At 44.0% G+C, this 21,273-nt stretch overlaps 1 protein-coding gene and 1 long non-coding RNA gene across 5 annotated transcripts; one reads left to right on the top strand and one right to left on the bottom strand.

The window, feature by feature from the left end:
• Positions 1-1,067: 1,067 nt before the first annotated feature.
• On the bottom strand, positions 1,068-2,518 carry LOC124111354. Its single transcript, XR_007221027.1, has 2 exons — positions 2,404-2,518; positions 1,068-1,747 (listed from the first exon to the last, which is right to left on the bottom strand). It is a non-coding gene; the product is annotated as an uncharacterized LOC124111354 (long non-coding RNA).
• LOC124111353 (peroxisomal sarcosine oxidase-like) lies at positions 1,654-20,016 on the top strand. 4 transcript variants are annotated; one of them, XM_046471017.2, is made up of 8 exons: positions 1,654-1,786; positions 5,715-5,863; positions 7,598-7,811; positions 8,543-8,725; positions 13,049-13,189; positions 14,276-14,425; positions 17,403-17,478; positions 18,940-20,016. In XM_046471017.2, exons 1-8 carry the CDS (start codon positions 1,679-1,681, stop codon positions 19,062-19,064), a joined length of 1,146 nt encoding a protein of 381 aa, XP_046326973.2. In that variant the 5' UTR covers positions 1,654-1,678; the 3' UTR covers positions 19,065-20,016. The 4 variants fall into 4 exon arrangements, with proteins under 4 accessions (XP_046326973.2, XP_046326972.1, XP_046326975.1 ...); XM_046471016.2 differs by lacking the exon at positions 13,049-13,189 and adding an exon at positions 11,401-11,553; XM_046471019.2 differs by lacking the exon at positions 13,049-13,189.
• Positions 20,017-21,273: the final 1,257 nt, after the last annotated feature.

The raw sequence follows: 21,273 nt of genomic DNA, 5'->3' as shown, positions 1-21,273 counted from the left end.
ATGTTAGGGGACTTAGCGGGCCGGACCAATGTCTATATGCCCTCTCGTTGGTGATAATCGGTGATGACCTGGGCACGTTGTGGTCTGGCATTGTCATGTTGCAGTTCAAAATTTCTAACGATAATTCTAACGAATGGAACAAATAGCTAACCAGTCAAATGTTCATTCACAATAACCACATCCGTTCGCCTGTCATGTGTTTGTTTGTTTTACTTGTTTAACGCCGCACTCGTAGCTATATGACGGCGGTCTGTAAATGATCGAGTCTGGACCGGACAATCTAGTGATTGACATCAGGAGCATCGATCCAAGCAATTGGGATATGATGACATGCATCAACCAAGTCAGCGAGCCTGACCACACGATCCCGTTAGTCGCCTCTTACGACAAGCATAGTCGCCTTTTGCGGCAAGCATAGGTTGCTGAAGAACTATTCTACCCCGGATCTTCACGGGTGAATGTCATGTGTGATACCGCCCCAAGACCGTGAAGACACTGCCCCCACACATAGATTACATGTTCAAGAATGATCGGCATCAACGTTTAATTTCTGAATCAGAGGCAAAACCTTGATTCGTCTGTAATCATTGTGCAACGCCACTGGCGCGCAGCCCTTCCCCGATGTACCAAGTACCAAGTTGTCCGACTCCCCATTGTTCTCGGTACCTCACAATCTGTTGACTGTCACTGGGAGAGTACCCGGGTTTGATGCCAGGAATACAGCCCCTTCTGGCAATCTGGGTAATGTAGAAGCCTGCAGTGTTTGGGAGTCTTCACTTTCTCCGAAAGGTTCTCGGTGGGTTCGACAAGGCAGCGCTCCATGGGAGAAGTCCCATTCGCTGTCTGGGCTGCGTGTAGAGGGGGCAAGGGCCCAGAGCTGATGATGAGCCTGACCAGCCTGACTGTGCCAGGATCACCCAAACCCTCTTTACTGCATTGTTACTGTATTCTGTATATAATAATAATACAAACGAATAAGCTATTACCCAAACTGGGAATGGAATCACTGAGGCGAGGCAAACGTACCACACATGGCTTATACAGGCGAATAGTAATGGACTAAAATGTCTGCACACTCGAATAGGTTTAATAAGTAATGGTTCACTAAAGACAACGGCTATATCTGATGAATAAGCCTGACAAAAAGAAATACAATAACGACATCCTTTCAAATACAGTAAACTACGTTTATAACGAACACGCTTATAACGAACTGTCGGAAAAAAACGAACAATTTCATGGTGCCGTCCATTTTCTGTATATATGTTTACATATGCTTTTAACGAACTACGGTTATATCGAATAAAATTAGTGGTCCTTTTGAGTTCGTTATAACCGTAGTTTACTGTATCTAAATATCTAATTCCATATGTGTGCATCCATTCATAGTTTCTGAGGTTTGTTTTCTTTATCAGCGAAGAACTGTGTATTAATGCCAGGTAGCCTCGCTGATGTCAATAGAATCGGTGCTCGCCGCACCAAACCGGAGCATGGTCCTTGTGTCGTCATGTACATAGCCTTAGTTCATGCGAGTTATTGTCGTCTGCCCCTTGATTTGACTGACCTACTTTGGGCATTATTAAAGGTTTCAGCTCGAGCAAGAGTCACGCACATTCGCTGGTTTGCTGTTTAGTTGAGACAGTTTCAAGACGAAGACAAGATTCAACCATCGTCGACGATGTCTGATGAAATATACGACGTTGTGGTTGTCGGGGCAGGCGTGGAGGGATCGGCAGCTGCCTATTACCTGGCCAAGAGGGGGAAGAAGACTCTGCTATTAGAACAGGTAAATTCAATATGATGATGTTATCGTTTACAAATTAGAAACTTATATAAAAGACGTTTTTCGTCAAGTTTATTGATATTCTAGCAAACGATCAACGCTCCTGTATAGATTTATGTTCCAGTGATGACAGTTTTGTGATCAACCTTGATAGTTCCTTGTTGATTTAATATATAACGTTTAAAACAACATCTGAGTCATATATTGTTGATGTAGACCCCTGACAAAAGTGTTTTTTTTATGGAATATCATTACCATATATATAGCTATATATTCCATAAAATTATACATGTATATCAGATAAATTACTTATGAATTGGTGCGAGGCGATTTATAGCCAACTGGTTTCTGTGCTATGGGAGGTCAACCACATGTGACCTCACAGTGAAGCAGATTTCTCCAGACGCCCTTGTGTTATATCGGCTGAACAAATACAACAAATACGTTTATGATTTATTCATCTAAGAGAAATGGTCCTCTGTTAACCGAATATTTTTACAATCCATCCATACAAATTCAGTGCACAAACGCCCATTTCTGGTGTCCCCCGCCGTGATATTGCTGAAATATTGCTAAAAGCGGCGTAAAACCATACTCACTCACTCACTCAGTGCACAAACCAGTATCGACATCATCCAGCTCCGCTTTTGTCTGCCTCACCCGGGAACGAACGAGTCGGTATTGTTTAAATGTGACTTGATATGTTCAACTTATCGTGTCGCCTTACTCCTTCACTCGTTAAATATAGCAACGAATTCCCATGTAGGTGACATTTGACCCCCCCCCCCCCCCCCCCCCCCCCCCACACACACACACACACACACACACACACACTCACACTCACACAGACACCCATCAATACTAACAAACACACAAAAACACAATAAAACAGGTATATCACTAGCGGTGAAAATGATGTGAATGGATCAATGACACTAGGCGTCGTGAAAAGGTCACATAATTTGCATTAGAAAGTGATTGCTTTTTGCCTCACGCCGCAAAGAATTAAGAGAAGGGGTTTATCTGATGGAAACAGTTGTGGACTTGCCAACCTGGTGATAATGTCACCTGCTCTACTTCCCCTGTGGAACATCACGTACAAAAGAAACCAATGTGAAGGTCAAATCAATTAAAGGTAGACACACCATCAACCAGATCAACAGCCGGAACGGTGGGTCAGTACAAGCTTTGTGACAATGTTTTCCGGCAATAGCTAAGATACTTAGAACACACATAGAAACTTGAGACTTATGTGAACCTAGCATACAGTGCCAACAACACGCGAAATCGACACAGATGAGGCGCTATCTGAGAAGACCCGGGTAGAATAGGTCTTCAGCAAACCATGCTTGCCGTAAAGGCGACTATGCTTGTCGTAAGAGGCGGCTAAAGGCATCGGGTGGTCGGGCTCGCTGACACGGTTGATGCATGTCCCATTTGCGTGGAGCTATGCTCATGATGTTCATCACTGGATTTGTCTGGCCCAGATTATATTATTTACGTCATATAGCTGTAATATTGCTGAGTGCAGCGTAAAACAACAAACAAACAAGACGACCCTGGCCTTGTTTGCTATCTTCAGTGACTGCACCTGTAGATGCGTCATCACGAGGTTACGGAGGATCGCAACCCACACTGAAGGTGAAATGCTAGATTGGCGTTTGTTTGCGTTGCATTTTTCAAGAGAGTCTTGTTTCAAAAACACACATTTTATATATATCCACTGAAGGACGCAGCTAATATATTGATATGGCGTCCACCGCCGTGAGATTAACATAATTATATATACTGGACAAAAATGTTAGGGATTATTAACATTTTGGAATGACCGATATCGCACAGAACGGTAAATAAATGCCACAAAGTAGATAGTTAGAAAATATACAAGTAAACGAAATATGGAAATGATCCTGCACCTTCAACTTACGTGTTCAGTAACGATTATGCATGTACATGTAGACATCGGGCTGAGCGTGTTCGTCCATCAGTACACTCCTTAGATCTAAACAGGGTCGTGTGTGTGTGTGTGTGTGTGTGTGTGCGTGCGTGCGTGCGTGCGTGTGAGATCGGGGGGGGGGGGGGGGGGGGAGGGGGGGAGGAGTAGGGTTGAGGGGGTGGTGGTGAGGGGGCACTGATGTTCCAGGAGTTCAGACTGCAACAGTTCGCTTTACACAGTTGCGTCCCTTAGGCGTGCCAGGAACATGATCATGGGTTTGAATCCTGGTTCGCTCTAATAGTTTCGAGGTTTATCAGCACCATACACCTACGTTCTTGTGGGCTTCACCAATGGGGTAACGTCTGAGACAGCATCGGGATTTCCCGACATATCAATCTCACACGCTGTGATACTGTTGTAAAAGTCATGCTGAAATATCGTTTAAAGCGGCGTTAAAACCAACTCACTAACGCACCCTCGTTAGTGCTCTCCTTATCTCGTGTTTGCGGTATCGGTGAGACAGCTGCGAGACGCGCCATGTGCTGGGTCATGTCTGTTCCAACTACTGCTACCAGGAACTGGATTAAACAGGCCACACCTGTGGATCTGACCAGCCAGATGTGTCCGAACACAGGTCCTAGTGTTGATAGGAATACAGTGCAGCACTGTGACTTTATTAATTTAGAATACTATGGAAAAAACATTCTTGTTTAAAATATCTAAGGACTTGTTTGCTTGTAACATACCAAATTTGTTTTATAACCTTTGACTACACCAAATTGTTACAGGGTGCCTGTCCTGTTTTATATCCGACATTTATATCATGTGTATTGAAGATGACAAAAAAACCGGGCAACATATATTGATATATATATATATATGTACCATAGTGACATTTCCTTGCCCTAACACACGGAGTTGTCTCCCCCTTAGACCTGGACCGTCAGCGTGAAGATATACGTAGTCTTTGTTGGATCTTGTGTACTGTTTTAAGATTCTAAAACATATGAAACATACGTCGTTCGTGTCAAATCAGTTTTCCGATTTCATCCCATTCCATTATAGGAAAATTTTGAAATTGATAATATTTCAATGAAATCAGTGGAGTATTTCCTGTCAAATTACAAGTTAAAAACTAATATAACTAACTCGCTAGGTTGTTATACTGGAAACCACTTCAATCGTTTTCTGTAAAATCCGATTAGCAAAAATACCTTATTGCTCCAATATTATTAGTTATGGTCTTTAGTTGCCGTAAACGGTGTCATATTAGGTTAGAAGAAAAAGATTGGGCGAGGAGTAAATATTTTCCTGCTAACCTTATATGACACCGTATACGGCAACTAAAAGCACCAAAACGAAGTTATTACGCCGAAAAGTTAGCACTATCAGGTATCTTTGTCGCACATGTCATGTCAAAACTTAAAACTCAAAACTTAAGACTTACAACTTAAGACGTTAAGGGTCAAGGGAGACTACTCTTCAAACCTCAGAGGCCAAACCTTGTTGATAATTGTAACTTTATATAATCTTTAAAGTCACGACCGTGATCCAAAAAATATTGCGTCCTTACACATCAAAATTAATGATATTAAAACACAAAACAGTGTCGAATAACGAATTTCTGTACCAGATTTGTCATGTAAAAAATGTGAGGTGGGTTTTGGAAAATCCAAAATGGCTGTTACTGACGGTATACGGTCTCATATTAGGTCAGTAACAGCCATCTTGGATTTTTACTGGCGGTACAGTAGTTCTGCTCTCTGATTGGTCAATCTCACTCTGAGGCATATTAAATTGATATATGGGGAAGTCTATGTACTACTATGATGGGGAGGGGGTATTGATTAATAACACATCCTCCCAGTTCATTAGGAGATCAAGTACGACCAACTTAACCCTAATCCATGTAAATATAATATAATTACATCTTAGCGTATTTCACCGGTTTCCTGTAAAGTGTAAACACTCTGTAACGGAAAACTTCTCTCACAGTTCCCGCTCCCACACAGTCGGGGCAGCTCTCACGGCCAGTCTCGCATCACCCGCAAGGCCTACACCCAGGACTTCTACACGGAGATGATGCATGAAGCTACCGACATCTGGCGGCAACTGGAGAGAGAAGCCGGGTGGGAGGTGTTCAGGTGAGAGGCCGGGTGAGAGGTGTTCAGGTGAGAGGCCGGGTGGGAGGTGTTGAGGTGAGGAAAGAGTCCGGGTGGGAGGCGAGGAAAGAGGCCGGGTGGGAGATGAGGAGAGAGGCCGGGTGGGAGGCGAGGAGAGAGGCCGGGTGGGAGATGAGGAAAGAGGCCGGGTGGGAGGTGTTCAGCTGTTGAGAGAGGCCGGGTGGGAGGTGTTCAGGTGAGAGGCCGGGTGGGAGGTGTTCAGGTGAGAGGCCGGGTGGAAGGTGTTGAGGTGAGGAAAGAGTCCGGGTGGGAGGCGAGGAGAGAGGCCGGGTGGGAGATGAGGAGAGCTGCCGGGTGGGAGGCGAGGAGAGAGGCCGGGTGGGAGATGAGGAAAGAGGCCGGGTGGGAGGTGTTCAGCTGTTGAGAGAGGTCGGGTGGGAGGCGAGGAGAGAGGCCGGGTGGGAGGCGAGGAGAGAGGCCGGGTGGGAGGTGAGGAGAGAGGCCGGGTGGGAGATGAGGAGAGAGGCCGGGTGGGAGGCGAGGAGAGAGGCCGGGTGGGAGGTGTTCAGGTGAGAGGCCGGGTGGAAGGTGTTGAGGTGAGGAAAGAGTCCGGGTGGGAGGCGAGGAGAGAGGCCGGGTGGGAGATGAGGAGAGAGGCCGGGTGGGAGGCGAGGAGAGAGGCCGGGTGGGAGATGAGGAAAGAGGCCGGGTGGGAGGTGTTCAGCTGTTGAGAGAGGCCGGGTGGGAGGTGTTCAGGTGAGAGGCCGGGTGGGAGGTGTTCAGGTGAGAGGCCGGGTGGAAGGTGTTGAGGTGAGGAAACTCCGGGTGGGAGGCGAGGAGAGAGGCCGGGTGGGAGATGAGGAAAGAGGCCGGGTGGGAGGTGTTCAGCTGTTGAGAGAGGTCGGGTGGGAGGCGAGGAGAGAGGCCGGGTGGGAGGTGAGGAGAGAGGCCGGGTGGGAGGCGAGGAGAGAGGCCGGGTGGGAGGTGAGGAGAGAGGCCGGGTGGGAGGCGAGGAGAGAGGCCGGAAGGGAGGTGTTCAGGTTGAGGAGAGAGAGTGGTGGGAGGTGTTGGGGTGAGGAGAGAGAGGGGTGGGAGGTGTTCAGGTGAGGCCGGGTGGGAGGTGAGGAAAGACGCCGAGTAGGAGGAAAGAGGAGAGGCCGGGTGGAATATGAGGAGTGAGGAGAGAGGCCGGGTGGGAGGCGTTGAGGTGAGGAGTGAGGCCGGATGGGAGGTGTTCAGGTTGAGGAGAGAGGCCGGATGGGAGGTGTTCAGGTTGAGGAGAGAGGCCGGATGGGAGGCGTTGAAATGAGGAGTGAGGCCGGATGGGAGGTGTTCAGGTTGAGGAGAGAGGCCGGATGGGAGGTGTTCAGGTTGAGGAGAGAGGCCGGATGGGAGGCGTTGGAGATGAGGAGTGAGGCCGGGTGGGAGGTGTTGAGGTTAAGGAGAGAGCGCGGTGGGAGGTGTTCAGGTGAGGCCGGGTGGGAGGAGAGGAGAAAGGCCGGATGGCTGGTGTTGAGAGGAAAGAGACCGGGTGGGAGGTGTTAGGTTGACGGGAGAGGCTGGGGTGGAGGTGTTGAGGTGAGGAGACAGGCAATGAGGGAGACAGAGTGGGAGGAGTTTAGGATTATGAAAAAATACACCTGCATAACTTGTACAGCTGCTGCGTAGATTACAAATGTGAAGCCTACTGTAGCTATTACAGCCTTCTACATCTCTATATCTACTTCGAAACAAGGCTCTCCCATTCTCCCTCAGACAAACTGGATTCATTGCCATCGGGCAATACAAAGGGGATTTTCTAGAAGATAACGTCAGTTCGCTCAAACGTAACAACGCTCAGTTTGAGTACCTGACGCCGGTAGACTTCCGGCGGCGCTACCCGATGCTGAGGTACCCGAATGACTTCAGCTGTGTTGCCGATCCGGACGGTGGAATTCTCCGAGCAGACAAAGCCCTTATGGCATACCAGGTGCATAATTGTCAAACGACTACAATACTTTATTTTCGCATAGTCAACGTTAAATGAGGGGGCACGGACGGCCCAGTCGTCTAAGACGCCGCGATTCGCTGTGCAGAGTTGCGTCCCTTGGGCACGCCAGAAACCTATGATTATGGGTTCGAATCCCGGTACGCCCCGATTATTTTTCTAGGTTTGTCAGCACTATACCTGTGCTCGTGGGTTTCAAGTAAGTGGTAAACGTCAAAGACCTGCATCACTTCGGGCTTTCCTCCCACATTAAGCTGACACGCCGTGATAGAACTGGAATATTGAGAAAAGCGGCGATAAAACCCAACTCACTCACTTTGTTATATGAAGACGATTTAGACGATAAAGTTTATCGCCCGCTTTAACCAATATTTCAGTTACATCACGGCAACTCTACACAGTAGACGACTTGACCACCCGCTCCTCCTTCAATATCTCGAAGAACTTTCACTGGGGTTCATATACTCTGCCAAAAAGAAAAGCAAAAAGGATTTTAAATGTATATTGTATGTATCATATAAATATTCAGCTTATTGTAATCGATTGTTCAAAATTGGCACACATAATTGTCACTGAGCTTAATTAGTGCATGTACGCCAGGTCCAAGCAAGTCGCAACGAGGTCCAGGGCCAATTCTATCACAGGTTCAAATGGGGATGTCCAGTTTTAAGCAAAATGTTGTCTAATGATAATATTGACAAATTTGTCTTCAGACGATGTTCAAAACATTTGGCGGACGGCTCATTGACGGTGCCATGGTAACCAATATCAAACGTGGTAATATTGTTACCTTGGAGACGCCCAACGCCACCTACCGGGGTAGAAGCGTGATCATATGTCCAGGTCCCTGGGCGTCCCAGATACTTCGTCCATTTGGCGTCAAGCTTCCGCTGAAGGTACGGGACCATTCTTTCGATCACATGAATCCCACCTTTTACAGTGATATTTTTTGGATGCCCACATATATACGGTTTCGTATAAACAGTAGTGTTAGTAGTATATGTATAGGGCGTTTTCATGTTCTTAAGATACATGTATATCAGTCAACTAAATTGTGAACACAGGAAACATAATTGAAAAGAAATAGAGGTGACGTGAGGTGAAATGGGGTTTAACGTCACCATCAAGATTATTGCACTTATATAGCGACATGCACGTGTATGTGTGTGTGCGTGCGTGCGTGCGTGCGTGCAATCCCACTGAGATACCATGCCGCAGTTTAACACGAATACCCCACTCAGCCACACTGTACTGACTTTGTGCCGACCAGTCCTTCTTTCAGCCCCTTTATGCCGAGCGTTAGGCAGGGTAACAACAAGTACCATCTTTTAACGTCGAAAAGAAAAAGAAGACAATACAGTGATACCCGTTTATACGGACGGCGCTATTCCCATTGACTGGATTAACGAATATTGTGTAGGAATGCCATTTCTTTTTGTGTGAAAGTTTGTTAATGTGGGTGTTTCTAATAATCAACCTGAAAGCAGGGTTTGCGGATTAAAGAGGTCCGAGTTAACCAAGCTTCATTTTGTACATGTTTATCATGATTGTCATACTCATAAGTGTTTGTTTCACCTATTCCTGTAATCGATAACATCCCGCTTGAATGCTTGGCTCCACATCTAAGCACGATCATATCGTATTAAATCTCAAGTTTCCCGTTTATATGTTTATCTCCACATACGACTGATAAGTTCTGAGCCTCACATAGGAGGAATTGTGTAATAATAACATCCTCCGGAAGCACGTCAGCAACACCGCAAACTATTCAGAGAATCGACGATATGGTGATGATAGACCGGCGAATGACTGATATTGCTAGTTCAGTAGGCTCTTCCCGAGAATGGAGTACATTCGATTAGCACAGAAACTTGAACAGTGAAAAAAGCATCAGCTCGTTGTGTTCTTAAGCTTCTGGCATCTTGTGATAATCTAGCTCAGTTTGAAGTTGATCCAGAAAGGTTTTTGCAACGATGTGTGACTATGGATAAACCTGGGTTTAATCAAAACAGTGGAAGTATTTTACATCACCACAACCAAAAAGGCAAAAACGTCCCCATCAGCTGAAAGGATATATCTGGGAGCCGAGGGTGTCAGCGTGGAGGACTATTTTCAAAATATCCTAAAAAAATGTTTGTCATTGAAGCACATCATGCTGCAGATAATGAAGCAATTACGCTGTGAAATTAGGACGAAGAGACGCGTAAAGCTGAGAAAAGATGTACTCTTCCATCAGGACATTCCAGTACAAACTGGTCATTGGCTGCAGTCCTTGAGTGTGGCTTTGAACTCCTTCAGTACCCAAATCATTCCCCTGATCTGGCTCCGTCAGACTTCCATCTGTTATATCAAACATCAAAGATCGAGCGGATATCCATTTCGACTCGAACGATGACCGTCTGAACAGCCAAGAGAAGACACTGGGAAAACAATCCTCCAACATCGTAGGCAAAAGTGTATCAGTGTGAAAGGGAATTGATCTATAGTTTAACTCTCTATAAGAATAAAAGAAGTTGTAATCTATTAGAGAGTATCATGTATACTACCGTGTGCTTTCTATGACTATTTATCTATTTTGAACTGTAGGGAGCGACAATGATGTTTCAACGTATGAGTATTTTTATAACACTGGTTACTGGCGCGTGGACGCGCGTACCAATAACCATTTCGAGTTAAAAATATATTTAGGGTTAAAAGGGGTTTAACGTTCACGATTGTTGCACGTATATATTGCAAGGTAGTGTTCGTGCGTGCGTGCGTGCGTGCGTGCGTGCGTGCGTGCGTGTATGTGTCTCTGTGTGTGTGTTTTAATGTGGAGGCCCTACTCGGACACAGTTTACTGACTCCGAGACAACCAGTTTTATTTCCTTAATGCCGAGCGCCAGGCAGAATAAGTTAAATTTTAACGCCTTTTGGTATGAGGCTGCCTGGGATCGAACTTCCAGCCTTCTGCTCTCCGGGCGGACGCTGTATCCACTAGACCACGGAGGCGATGCCTTGTACCTAGACTTATCAAGTCTTGAGCCTTCAACAAAGCGTCAGGCTGACACACACGTCTTACAACTAGTGGGGCGGTCGGGTAGCCTTGTGGTTAAAGCGTTCGCTCGTCATGGGTACGATGTGTGAGGCCCATTTCTGGTGTCCCCCGGTATATTGCTGGAATATTGCTAAAAGCGGCGTAAAACCATGCTCACTCACTCACTCTTACAACTAGTGCAGAAGTAACAGAACGATCTGTTTACACAGAAGTTAAGTGACCCATTGCTACTGTCAGCGACTATGCCTAACTGCACTGTCAGGAACACGAGGTGCCAACACACTGGGGAAAGCCCAGTGGATTTACTATGACGTGACTATCACATTACACAACATGATCTGGCGACGGTCTGTTCGATGTCAAATTGTATATCTGGTTTCTATCAACCACAAAATCAGTTATCATTTTGAACATCATGTTGTGATTTAAAGCCAAATCATACAAAATACCTACAATGCCCGATGTATGACAACTCAACGGAGGTCCATTTAACTGTGGTCAGCCACCACAATGTGTTGTATGTTGTAATTACAGACTCTGCGGATATCGGTGATGTATTGGAAAGAGCGGGATAACGGTTCCCACGCCTCCAGTAAACTACTTCCGTTTTACGAGAAAGCCGTACGTCGTTGTCGTGGGTACGATGTGTACGGTTTGCCAAACGAGGAGTATCCAGGACATGTGAAGGTATTGTCCTATCTCGGGCCAACTATATTAATTCTGAACTCAAAATTTGGAATAACGGACATTACCAGGTCATATCGGACGCAACAATAAGGGGCATAACTCGTTCACAACTGACGCAAACATAAGGGACATAACTCGTCCACAACTAACGCAACAATAATGGGCACAACTCGTTCACAACTGACACAAGAAGGTCTATTTTGGTCACATCTGACGCACCAATAAGGGACATAACTACGTCACAACTGACGCAACAATAAGGGGCATAACTCAATCACAACTGACTCAGCAATAAGAGACATAACTCCGTCACAACTGACTCAGCAATAAGGGACATAATTCGGTCACAACTGACGCAGCAATAAGGGACATAACTCGGTCACAACTGACGCAACAATAAGGGGCATAACTCGGACACAAATAACGCAACAATAAGGGACACAACTCGTTCACAACTGACGCAACAATAAGGGGCATAACTCGGTCACAACTGACTCAGCAATAAGAGACATAACTCCGTCACAACTTACCCAACAATAAGCGTCATCATAACTCGGTCACAACTGACGCAGCAATAAGGGACATAATTCGGTCACAACTGATGCAGCAATAAGGGACATAACTCGGTCACAACTGACGCAGCAATAAGGGACAAAACTCGGTCACAACTGACGCAACAATAAGGGACATAACTCGAGGGATATGGGACAGAATATTCCGTCACTCCTTCAACGCGGATGTTTTTGCAGATTCGGGTTCGAATTCAGTCAGTTTTTCACGGATTTCTCCCACAGTACACAGGCTATCAGACCCTGGCTTCCCAAGGGGATGTTCCAAAGGGATGTAAACGTATTTGTCTTGGTCCCATGGGATATCCGGGCAAATACCTCGTCGCGTGAGCCAACGAAAATAGATAGCGCGCCTGATTAAATTCTGTTCCATTTTATCTATCATTAAAAAGCCCAAACCTTCTGACGTCTGGCACCGGGATGATAGTCATATACGACTACCCTTCTTCTTTGACACAATAGCGTCAGTAATATACAAGTGTATACCACATCCCTGGATAATGTGTGAGACATATCAAGATCTGTTAATGTGATAGATGTATGTAAGAGGAGTTATGCATGCACCCACGAATGCACTCACGCACACTCTACGCGGTTCGCTAACCTGTCACCAAAAGTCAATGCGGAGACGATTTGGTTTGCAATTCCCAACGTGTTTAATAAAAGCGACAATCTTGCTTAAACGCATAGACGAACAAAGATGTAATTTCATGATAACCGGAAAGTGCTTAAACATGCATGACAATTCACGTTAGACTGTCACATATTCTATCATAATTTTCTCCAATTAGCCTCTAACCACCTCACTCACTTACTCTTCTCACAGTTCATTCAACCACTACCTCACTCACGCTCTCACACATCAGCCACTAACCGACTCACGCCATCTGTCTCGCACGGTACCATGTATTAAGATTGTATTGCAGATTGTGCGAATCAGTGTATGTTATTGGCGAGATCGACATCCCGGCGCCCATGACCCTTCTGTATTACAGCCGTTGAGTGCTAGAGGTTTGGCCTGGGGAGTGTATGGTGTCCCTTGTTTTGAGTACCCAGGCCACGTAAAGGTAAGATCCCCTATCTTACCGAGGCATCCAGATGATCGCCTGTGTACTGTGGGGAAACAACGCATGGCCTTTCCCTTCTGGTCATACACAACAGATTAAGTTTCACAGCCTGTTGCCAGTTTCTCATCAGGTGCTGTAGCGGAAACTGAGAAACTGTCATCGCAATTAATACTGATCTACATCCTATAGTCTAAACAAAAAGACGCTAACGTTTTTAATGAAAGACTTGCAATGACAACCAATTATATTTATCATACCCGAATCTAGTCTCTCTTTTACGCTACGGTTATGCGTCGTTATTCCTTTCACAGTCCAGTTCTAACTCGCAGGCACAATATAGTAAACATTTAAAAAGTGGAGTAAGATTGAACACAGTTTTAATTATGGCCAATTATAACTGTGTTGACTTAAGTCTTATTCCACTTATTTAATTTTTACCATACATATTACTAAAAGCCATAGCAAGACTAGATCAAAGTAAACCAGGTCTAGTTCCCTTGATAACAGCAGAAGAGGAAAGGTTTTTGTGAGAAAAAAAATCAGTTATATTAGTGAAATGTTTTCGTAGACTAAGTGTGAGTCTATCACAACAGGTTCGTGACCCTTTATCTCAACACGATCCAATGTTTCCGTGTATCAGTGAAATGGAACAACACAGTACGCTTTTTAAGCTGTCGTTTGTATGAAAAATAAAACTTGTAGGTTTATGGTCAAAGTCGCTTGATACAAATGAAAATCAAATAAAGATATTTACATGTCTCTTTGAATTACATGAATGATTTCTGCCTGTTCAGGGGTATAACAACACCACAATTACAAATCAGGGGTTGTTCATCCTCGATAAGCCAGGGTATTAGATCACCATTCTATTGCGATGAATGCTCAGGATGCCATCACCATTTCTCCTATCTCTTACTTGGCACATAAATGCTCTCGCTCATTTGCGTAATTTGATTGGACGTCATTCGAATCGGGTTGAAAACACTTCTTGGCGGAGAATGGGTCCAGGGTATTATCATGATAGGACTGAGATCAAATCGAGGATGGGGCTTGTCTCTCTGCAACTTTTACTCCTTGTGTCTGTAGATCTGTCTTCACTCTGGTCCAGATATTGACACTGAGCTTCGTGACCAAGCAGATGACAAGTGGGTGATTGATCTGATGAAGGGGTTTGTCAGAGAACACTTCCCCTCCCTCGAACCGTCGCCATCCATAGTGGAAACGTGCATATACACTGTGAGTATTATTATTATTATCATAACCCCTCAGCGTTGAAGCGCACATCACCTCTGAATATCGTGCATGAACACGTCCTCTCTCTAGTTAATTTAGAGACACGATTATTACCAAGACTTGAACAACCTCATTATAATCACAACTCCCTTACCCTATTATAAATAATTAAACCACAAATCAATTAATCGGCGAAGCGGATTCTTACAAAACTTTGCATATCGGTTTTTCGATTCATACCTCAATGAACCGAACAAAATATACAGTCATTGCTTATAATTAAATTCGACAATGTAAAACATGTTTTATCTACAATAGTTTAACCAAAAACAGTTGTATATATCAGAACAGACACAAATGACGAGATTGATAAACATTCCAGGTGTAGGAATACATACTGTGGCGTGACATGAATCAGGTGATCGTTTAATTTATGCACATAACTTGACACGCCTACACAGTCAGTAGCTAATCAACGGAGAGTTGGATCAAAACAATGTTCATTGGACCTGTCAATTAAGACAAGAGACGAAAAGAACTGCAACAGTCAGACTGTAACGAATCGGAAGAAATATGTCCGTGAGAAGGCGGCTGTTTCAAATTACATGGTCAGTTACCGTCAGATTCAAACATTACTTCCCTGATTACGGTAAAACACAGTTGGAAAAGTGCTAGTTAGAAATGAAACCTGAAGACATGAAAGTTAAACCGAGGCGAGCGAGAAAAGAAAAATCAGGCGAGCGAGCCTGTACGTTTGCTGTTTCATTCATTCTCGGCCTTCGGTTTCAAAGGGTAGTTTGGACAATGAATATGCATGAAAGTCGCTAGATGTCCTGTGCATGACGATACACGTGAGCAGAAAGGGAATTCCCTCGACTGAAATATTGGGATTCCCCGACCTTCCGCAGTAATAAAAGTAGTGCGCTTCGGTGGGCGTGGCTTCATTTTTTACATTCATTGTGAAATGAATGCAATAACACGTGACCAAATCAGCTAATCAGAATGCAGGAATTTCAATCAACACAACGAAAATTTAATTATTGAATAAACAACCCATTGCATGGTGTAAACAATGAAGCACATTATAGCGACAAAACCATTTCCGTAATCATGGTGATGTATTGTGATATAATCTGTATGTGAGGAGAGGTGAAATGAGGTTTAACGTCGCGTTCAAGATTATTGCACTTATATAGCGACGTGCATGTACGTGTCTGTGTGGCTGCTTGTACTAGTCCGGACTGATGCCGATTTATAGTGCCGTCTCACTGAGATACCATGCTGCAGTTTAACATGAATACCCCACTCAGACACAGTATACTGACTCCGAGCTTACCAGTCCTTGTTCAGCCCCTTAATGCCGAGCACCAGACAGGGTAACAACAAGTACCATCTTTTAACGTCTTTCGGTATGACGCGTCCGGGGATCAAACCCCCAATCTTCCGCTCTCCGGGCTCCATAATCATAAAATATCTCTGCTAAAAACAGAGTCCTTTGTCCGATTCCGACTATGTCATGAGCATGTGTTTCTGAATCACTATTAATCATTGATAATACCCGGTGTTCGCAATAAGGTGAGCGTAACCCTCCATACCAGTGACACATGTCACAAACACATGCAACGCCAAGTCAAAATAGGGAATGGCATTGGAAAAGAATTGGTCACTGATACTTCAGATTTGGAAATAATCTCAAACTTTCTAAGCAGAAACATTGTGAAAGCATTGCGGAGGCCTTGAATGCTGTAACCCTGATAAACAACCTTTAGGACGAGAGTCGTATGAATCTCTTTGAAATCCTCGTAGAAATTGCATGCTAGATTCCGATTCACGCGCATAAAGAAACATACCAGAAAGACGGGGAGCACATCTGGCGCCCATGGGGATGCCTACTACGTGCCTAAATGCCCTATCCCCAAATTTCACCTAGATGTCATCTATGAAGAATACCAGCATTTCACATATTTCTCAGTAATTTTTAGATGACATTTGCTTTCTATCTTTTGACAAGTTGTCCTGAATTGTCCAGATGTAATTATATTTATAGTCGTCACGTTCAGTAGCAAATGCCCCCCTGCATCAAGGAATGAAGCTTCCAGTCGTGTACAAAGTTAAATTTAGTTATTTTCCGAGATTGCTAAAACACTATCGTGTTTTTGATAATCCACATGGTTATAATTCCTCTTGTCTCAAATACTTTCTTTCTGACCCGTGAATATCCGGGGTAGAATAGGTCTACAGCAACCTATGCTTGCCCTAAAAGGCAACCATGCTTGTCGTAAGAGGCGACTGACGGGATCGGATGGTCAGGCTCGCTGACTTGGTTGATGCATGTCATTGATCCAAATTGCCACACTCAGCAATATTGCAGCTATATGACGGCGGTCTGTAAATAATCGAGTCTGGACCAGACAATCCAGTGATTAATATCATGCGCATCGATCCACACAATTAGGATACGATGACATGCATTAACCAAGTCAGCGAGCCTGACCACCCGACCCCATTAGTCGCCTCTTACGACAAGCAAAGTCGCATGGGTTGCTGAAGACCTATTCTAACCCGGATCGTCACGGGTTATGTAAGTCATACAGATACTCAGGCTTGTCACGTTTTGATAACGTTTGTAATATTTTAGTCACATCCAATATTTAAGTGTACATAATATACTTACTTTTGCCCGGCAGATTATATTTTGCCGGCAGGCAAACAGACAAACTAGTGATCGATATTATGAGCACGTTATCGACCGCCTGAATAATTTAGTTGCCTCGTACGACAAGCATAGGTTGCTAGGGATCCCATTATTACGCACCAATGATTCGTTAATACAGACGTGTTATTCCGGACGATTTCACTTGCAACGGTACAGTCTGGATTAACGAGGTTTCACTGTATTTGTATATATATATGCTGTCGCTGTATGGTGAATATGAACAAACTGTTTTAATGTATTCTGTTCATTTTTGTTTTGTTTCAGAACACCCCTGATGAACACCCAGTCCTGGACTACATCCCCGGCAATCGCAACATCGTCGTCGGCGTCGGCTTCTCAGGTATGTCGACGATGACAGTTACCACGGAGAGTGTTTTGAGTGGGTTTGTGAATTGTATGTAACGCCGTTTTCAACAGTATTGTAATATATCACCCGCTTGATTAGGGAGGAAAGTCATAGTGATGCAAGTCTTAAACACATAACACTTTGTTCAAAACTAGTGCAGTTGACGGGTTATATGATATACGCGTGTTTCCCTCACCGTAGGTCATGAGTTATATGGTATACGTATAAATCTTCTCTCCGCAGGTCATGGGTTATATGATATACGTGTATATGATCTCTCAGCACGTCATGGGTTATATGGTATACGTGTATATCTTCTCTCCGCAGGTCATGGGTTATATGATATACGTGTATATGATCTCTCAGCAGGTCATGGGTTATATGGTATACGTGTATATCTTCTCTCCGCAGGTCATGGGTTATATGGTATACGAGTTTATCTTCTCTCCACAGGTCATGGGTTATATGATATACATGTATATCTTCTCTCCGCAGGTCATGGGTTATATGATATACGTGTATATGATCTCTCAGCAGGTCATGGGTTATATGGTAAACGTGTATATCTTCTCTCCGCAGGTCATGGGTTATATGGTATACGAGTTTATCTTCTCTCCACAGGTCATGGGTTATATGATATACATGTATATCTTCTCTCCGCAGGTCATGGGTTATATGGTATACGTGTATATCTTCTCTCCACAGGTCATGGGTTATATGATATACGTGTATATGATCTCTCAGCAGGTCATGGGTTATATGGTATACGTGTATATCTTCTCTCCACAGGTCATGGGTTATATGGTATACGAGTTTATCTTCTCTCCACAGGTCATGGGTTATATGATATACATGTATATCTTCTCTCCGCAGGTCATGGGTTATATGATATACGTGTATATGATCTCTCAGCAGGTCATGGGTTATATGGTATACGTGTATATCTTCTCTCCAAAGGTCATGGGTTATATGGTATACGAGTTTATCTTCTCTCCATAGGTCATGGGTTATATGATATACATGTATATCTTCTCTCCACAGGTCATGGGTTATATGATATACGTGTATATCTTCTCTCCGCAGGTCATGGGTTATATGATATACGTGTATATCCTCTCTCCCCAGGTCATGGGTTATATGATATACGTGTATATCCTCTCTCCCCAGGTCATGGGTTATATGATATACGTGTATATCTTCTCTCCCCAGGTCATGGGTTATATGATATACGTGTATATCCCCCAGGTCATGGGTTATATGATATACATGTATATCCTCTCTCCCCAGGTCATGGGTTATATGATATACGTGTATATCCTCTCTCCCCAGGTCATGGGTGATATGATATACGTGTATATCCTCACACTGCAGGTCATGGGTTATATGATATACATGTATATCTTCTCTCCGCAGGTCATGGGTTATATAATATACGTGTATATCCTCTCTCCCCAGGTCATGGCTTCAAGCTGTCCCCTGTGGTGGGCAAGGTCCTGGGTCAGCTGGCGTGTGGGGAGACGCCCTCCTACAGCCTCACCCCCTTCAGGATAGACAGGTTTCCCCCTCAGGCCGGCCTCTGACGGGACAATCTCATGCCCGCGTCGTGTGTATGTGATCAGTGACGATGAATTACGACAGCGTGACTCCGAGATTATGGACTATGGGACCAGCAGAGTGTCAGTGATATGTTTGTTAGTGTTGGTTTTGGAGTATATATGTAAGTTACTGTCACCAAAGGGACTTGCCCAGCCTCTCGGGGATAGAGGTGGAGACACAGAACACAGGCAGACAGATCGACATGTAATTCCTACAATAATATAACACAGTGAAATTTTATCATGTTCTTGTAATGGACAAAGTTGACGGGTCATTTGTGGTGATCTTTTCTCTGAGGATTATTGTGAAAATCATTACTAGACCAGAGAGGACTCTCTAAAGATCCTCGCCAGGCCAGAGTGGACTCTCTAGAGCCATTTGTAAACAGGAGAAGATTTGCTAAAGGTCCTCAATGGGTCAGAGATGACTATCTGAAGATTATTTGTATACAAGAGTGAGTTTTTTTAACATTATTGGTTTGTTTGTTTGTTGTTTAACGTCGCACTCAGAAATATTCCAGCTATATGACGGCTGTCTGTAAATATTCGAGTCTGGACCAGACAATCCAGTGATTGATATCATGAACATCGTTCCACACAATTGGGATACGATGACTGGTAGGCCAAAGTTGACTCTGCAGCTCATCGATGGGTCAGATTTCCGTCTCCGAAGATCATTGACTGGTGGGCTAGAGTGGACTCTCTAAAGATCACCGGTAGGCCAGAGTGGGTGTTTCTGAAGATCATTACTAGGTCATTCTGAAGATGATTGGTGGACCAGAATGGATTTCTGAAGACCATTCAAGGCCAGGGTTTTGTGAAGATGTTTGGTAGACCAGAATGGATTTCTGAAGACCATTGATAGGCCAGAGTTGACTCTCTGATGGCCGATAGATGTACATTGATTAATTGACAATTAAAATATGATTATAATGAACCATGCCATCGTTGAAATATTTTAAAGTTCCAACGGATAATAACAACAGGCCAGAGGCATATTTTAGATGGGAGCCCAGTACATGCAAGAAAGTAGTGGTTATAAGTACGAGAGTTTTTATTCCCATGTGAAGGTTTTTTTCTAGCTATTTTTATGTTTGTGAAGGTTTATTTCACCATGTGTTAATGTTTGTGAAGGTTTGTTTCACGGTATTTTTTAGTTTTGTTTTTAAAAAAAATTGTTATTGTTGTTATTTTTGTAAAATGTCCTCATTCCAAGGGAAATCTGGCAGAAAAATATAAGGATTTAAGGGCCGCTTCTTCTGAAAAGTGACAGTAAATGTTATGAAATGGATATGACAATGGCTTGAAGGATTTGTCAATACTCTCACAGCAAACGGAAGCTGTCTAAAACAGTCAAGGGTGCCTCGAAGTCATATCTGGAGATACCAAAAGACGTTAAAAGATGCTACTTGTTGTGACCCTGTCTGACGCTCGTCATTAAGGGGCTAAAACAAGGACTGGTCGGCTTGGAGTTAGTATACTGTGTCTAAGTTTGGCATTCATTTTAAACTGCGGTATGGTATCTCAGTGGGCTAGCACTATAAAACCAACTTCAGTCCGGACTAGTACAAGCAGCCACACACACACAGACACACACGTGCATGCACGTCGCTAAACCCAATTTCACCTTATCTCAAGACTTTTTGAATACGAACATTAAACAAAAGCGTAGGAATTGTAACTTTTCTTTAAATAAACGTCACTGCAGTCGACCTTTTGTTAAAATGACGTAACTTGGTGAATTGATGACATCTTAAACAATAGATTGCACTTTATTACCCATGTGGTGAAGAGACGGATGCAGACATGCTACACCAATAAGTCACTGGAGTGTCGTACAGGGTTGACCTGGGTTTATTCGATTTGATTGGATAACCGTAACCTCACTAAGGTCACCAATGAAAAATAATGAACACGGACGTGACTTTTACAAATGTACAATTTATAAAAAAAAATGCGTCACACACTTAATGGAAGTGTGGAAAACTTGTTCTAAATCTTAACAAACATGAAGATCAAGTACGATATTATACAGTTGAGCTATGTTTATAGTGGTTTCTCGGGCTAGACCTATGCTAAAGCAACCGCTCAGCTTGACGAAGGAACGCCAGTATGAAATAATATGCACAATATTTTTTTGCCGAGGCTGTGCTACCAGTGTCCCCCTCGAAGAATATTCCGTTACAGTTTTCGA

Source organism: Haliotis rufescens, unplaced genomic scaffold (genome assembly GCF_023055435.1).
Source record: "Haliotis rufescens isolate VD_foot unplaced genomic scaffold, xgHalRufe1.0.p SCAF_15, whole genome shotgun sequence".
Classification (NCBI taxonomy): domain Eukaryota; kingdom Metazoa; phylum Mollusca; class Gastropoda; order Lepetellida; family Haliotidae; genus Haliotis; species Haliotis rufescens.
Note: the sequence above shows the minus strand (reverse complement) of the source record. Positions and strands in the feature narration are given on the sequence as shown.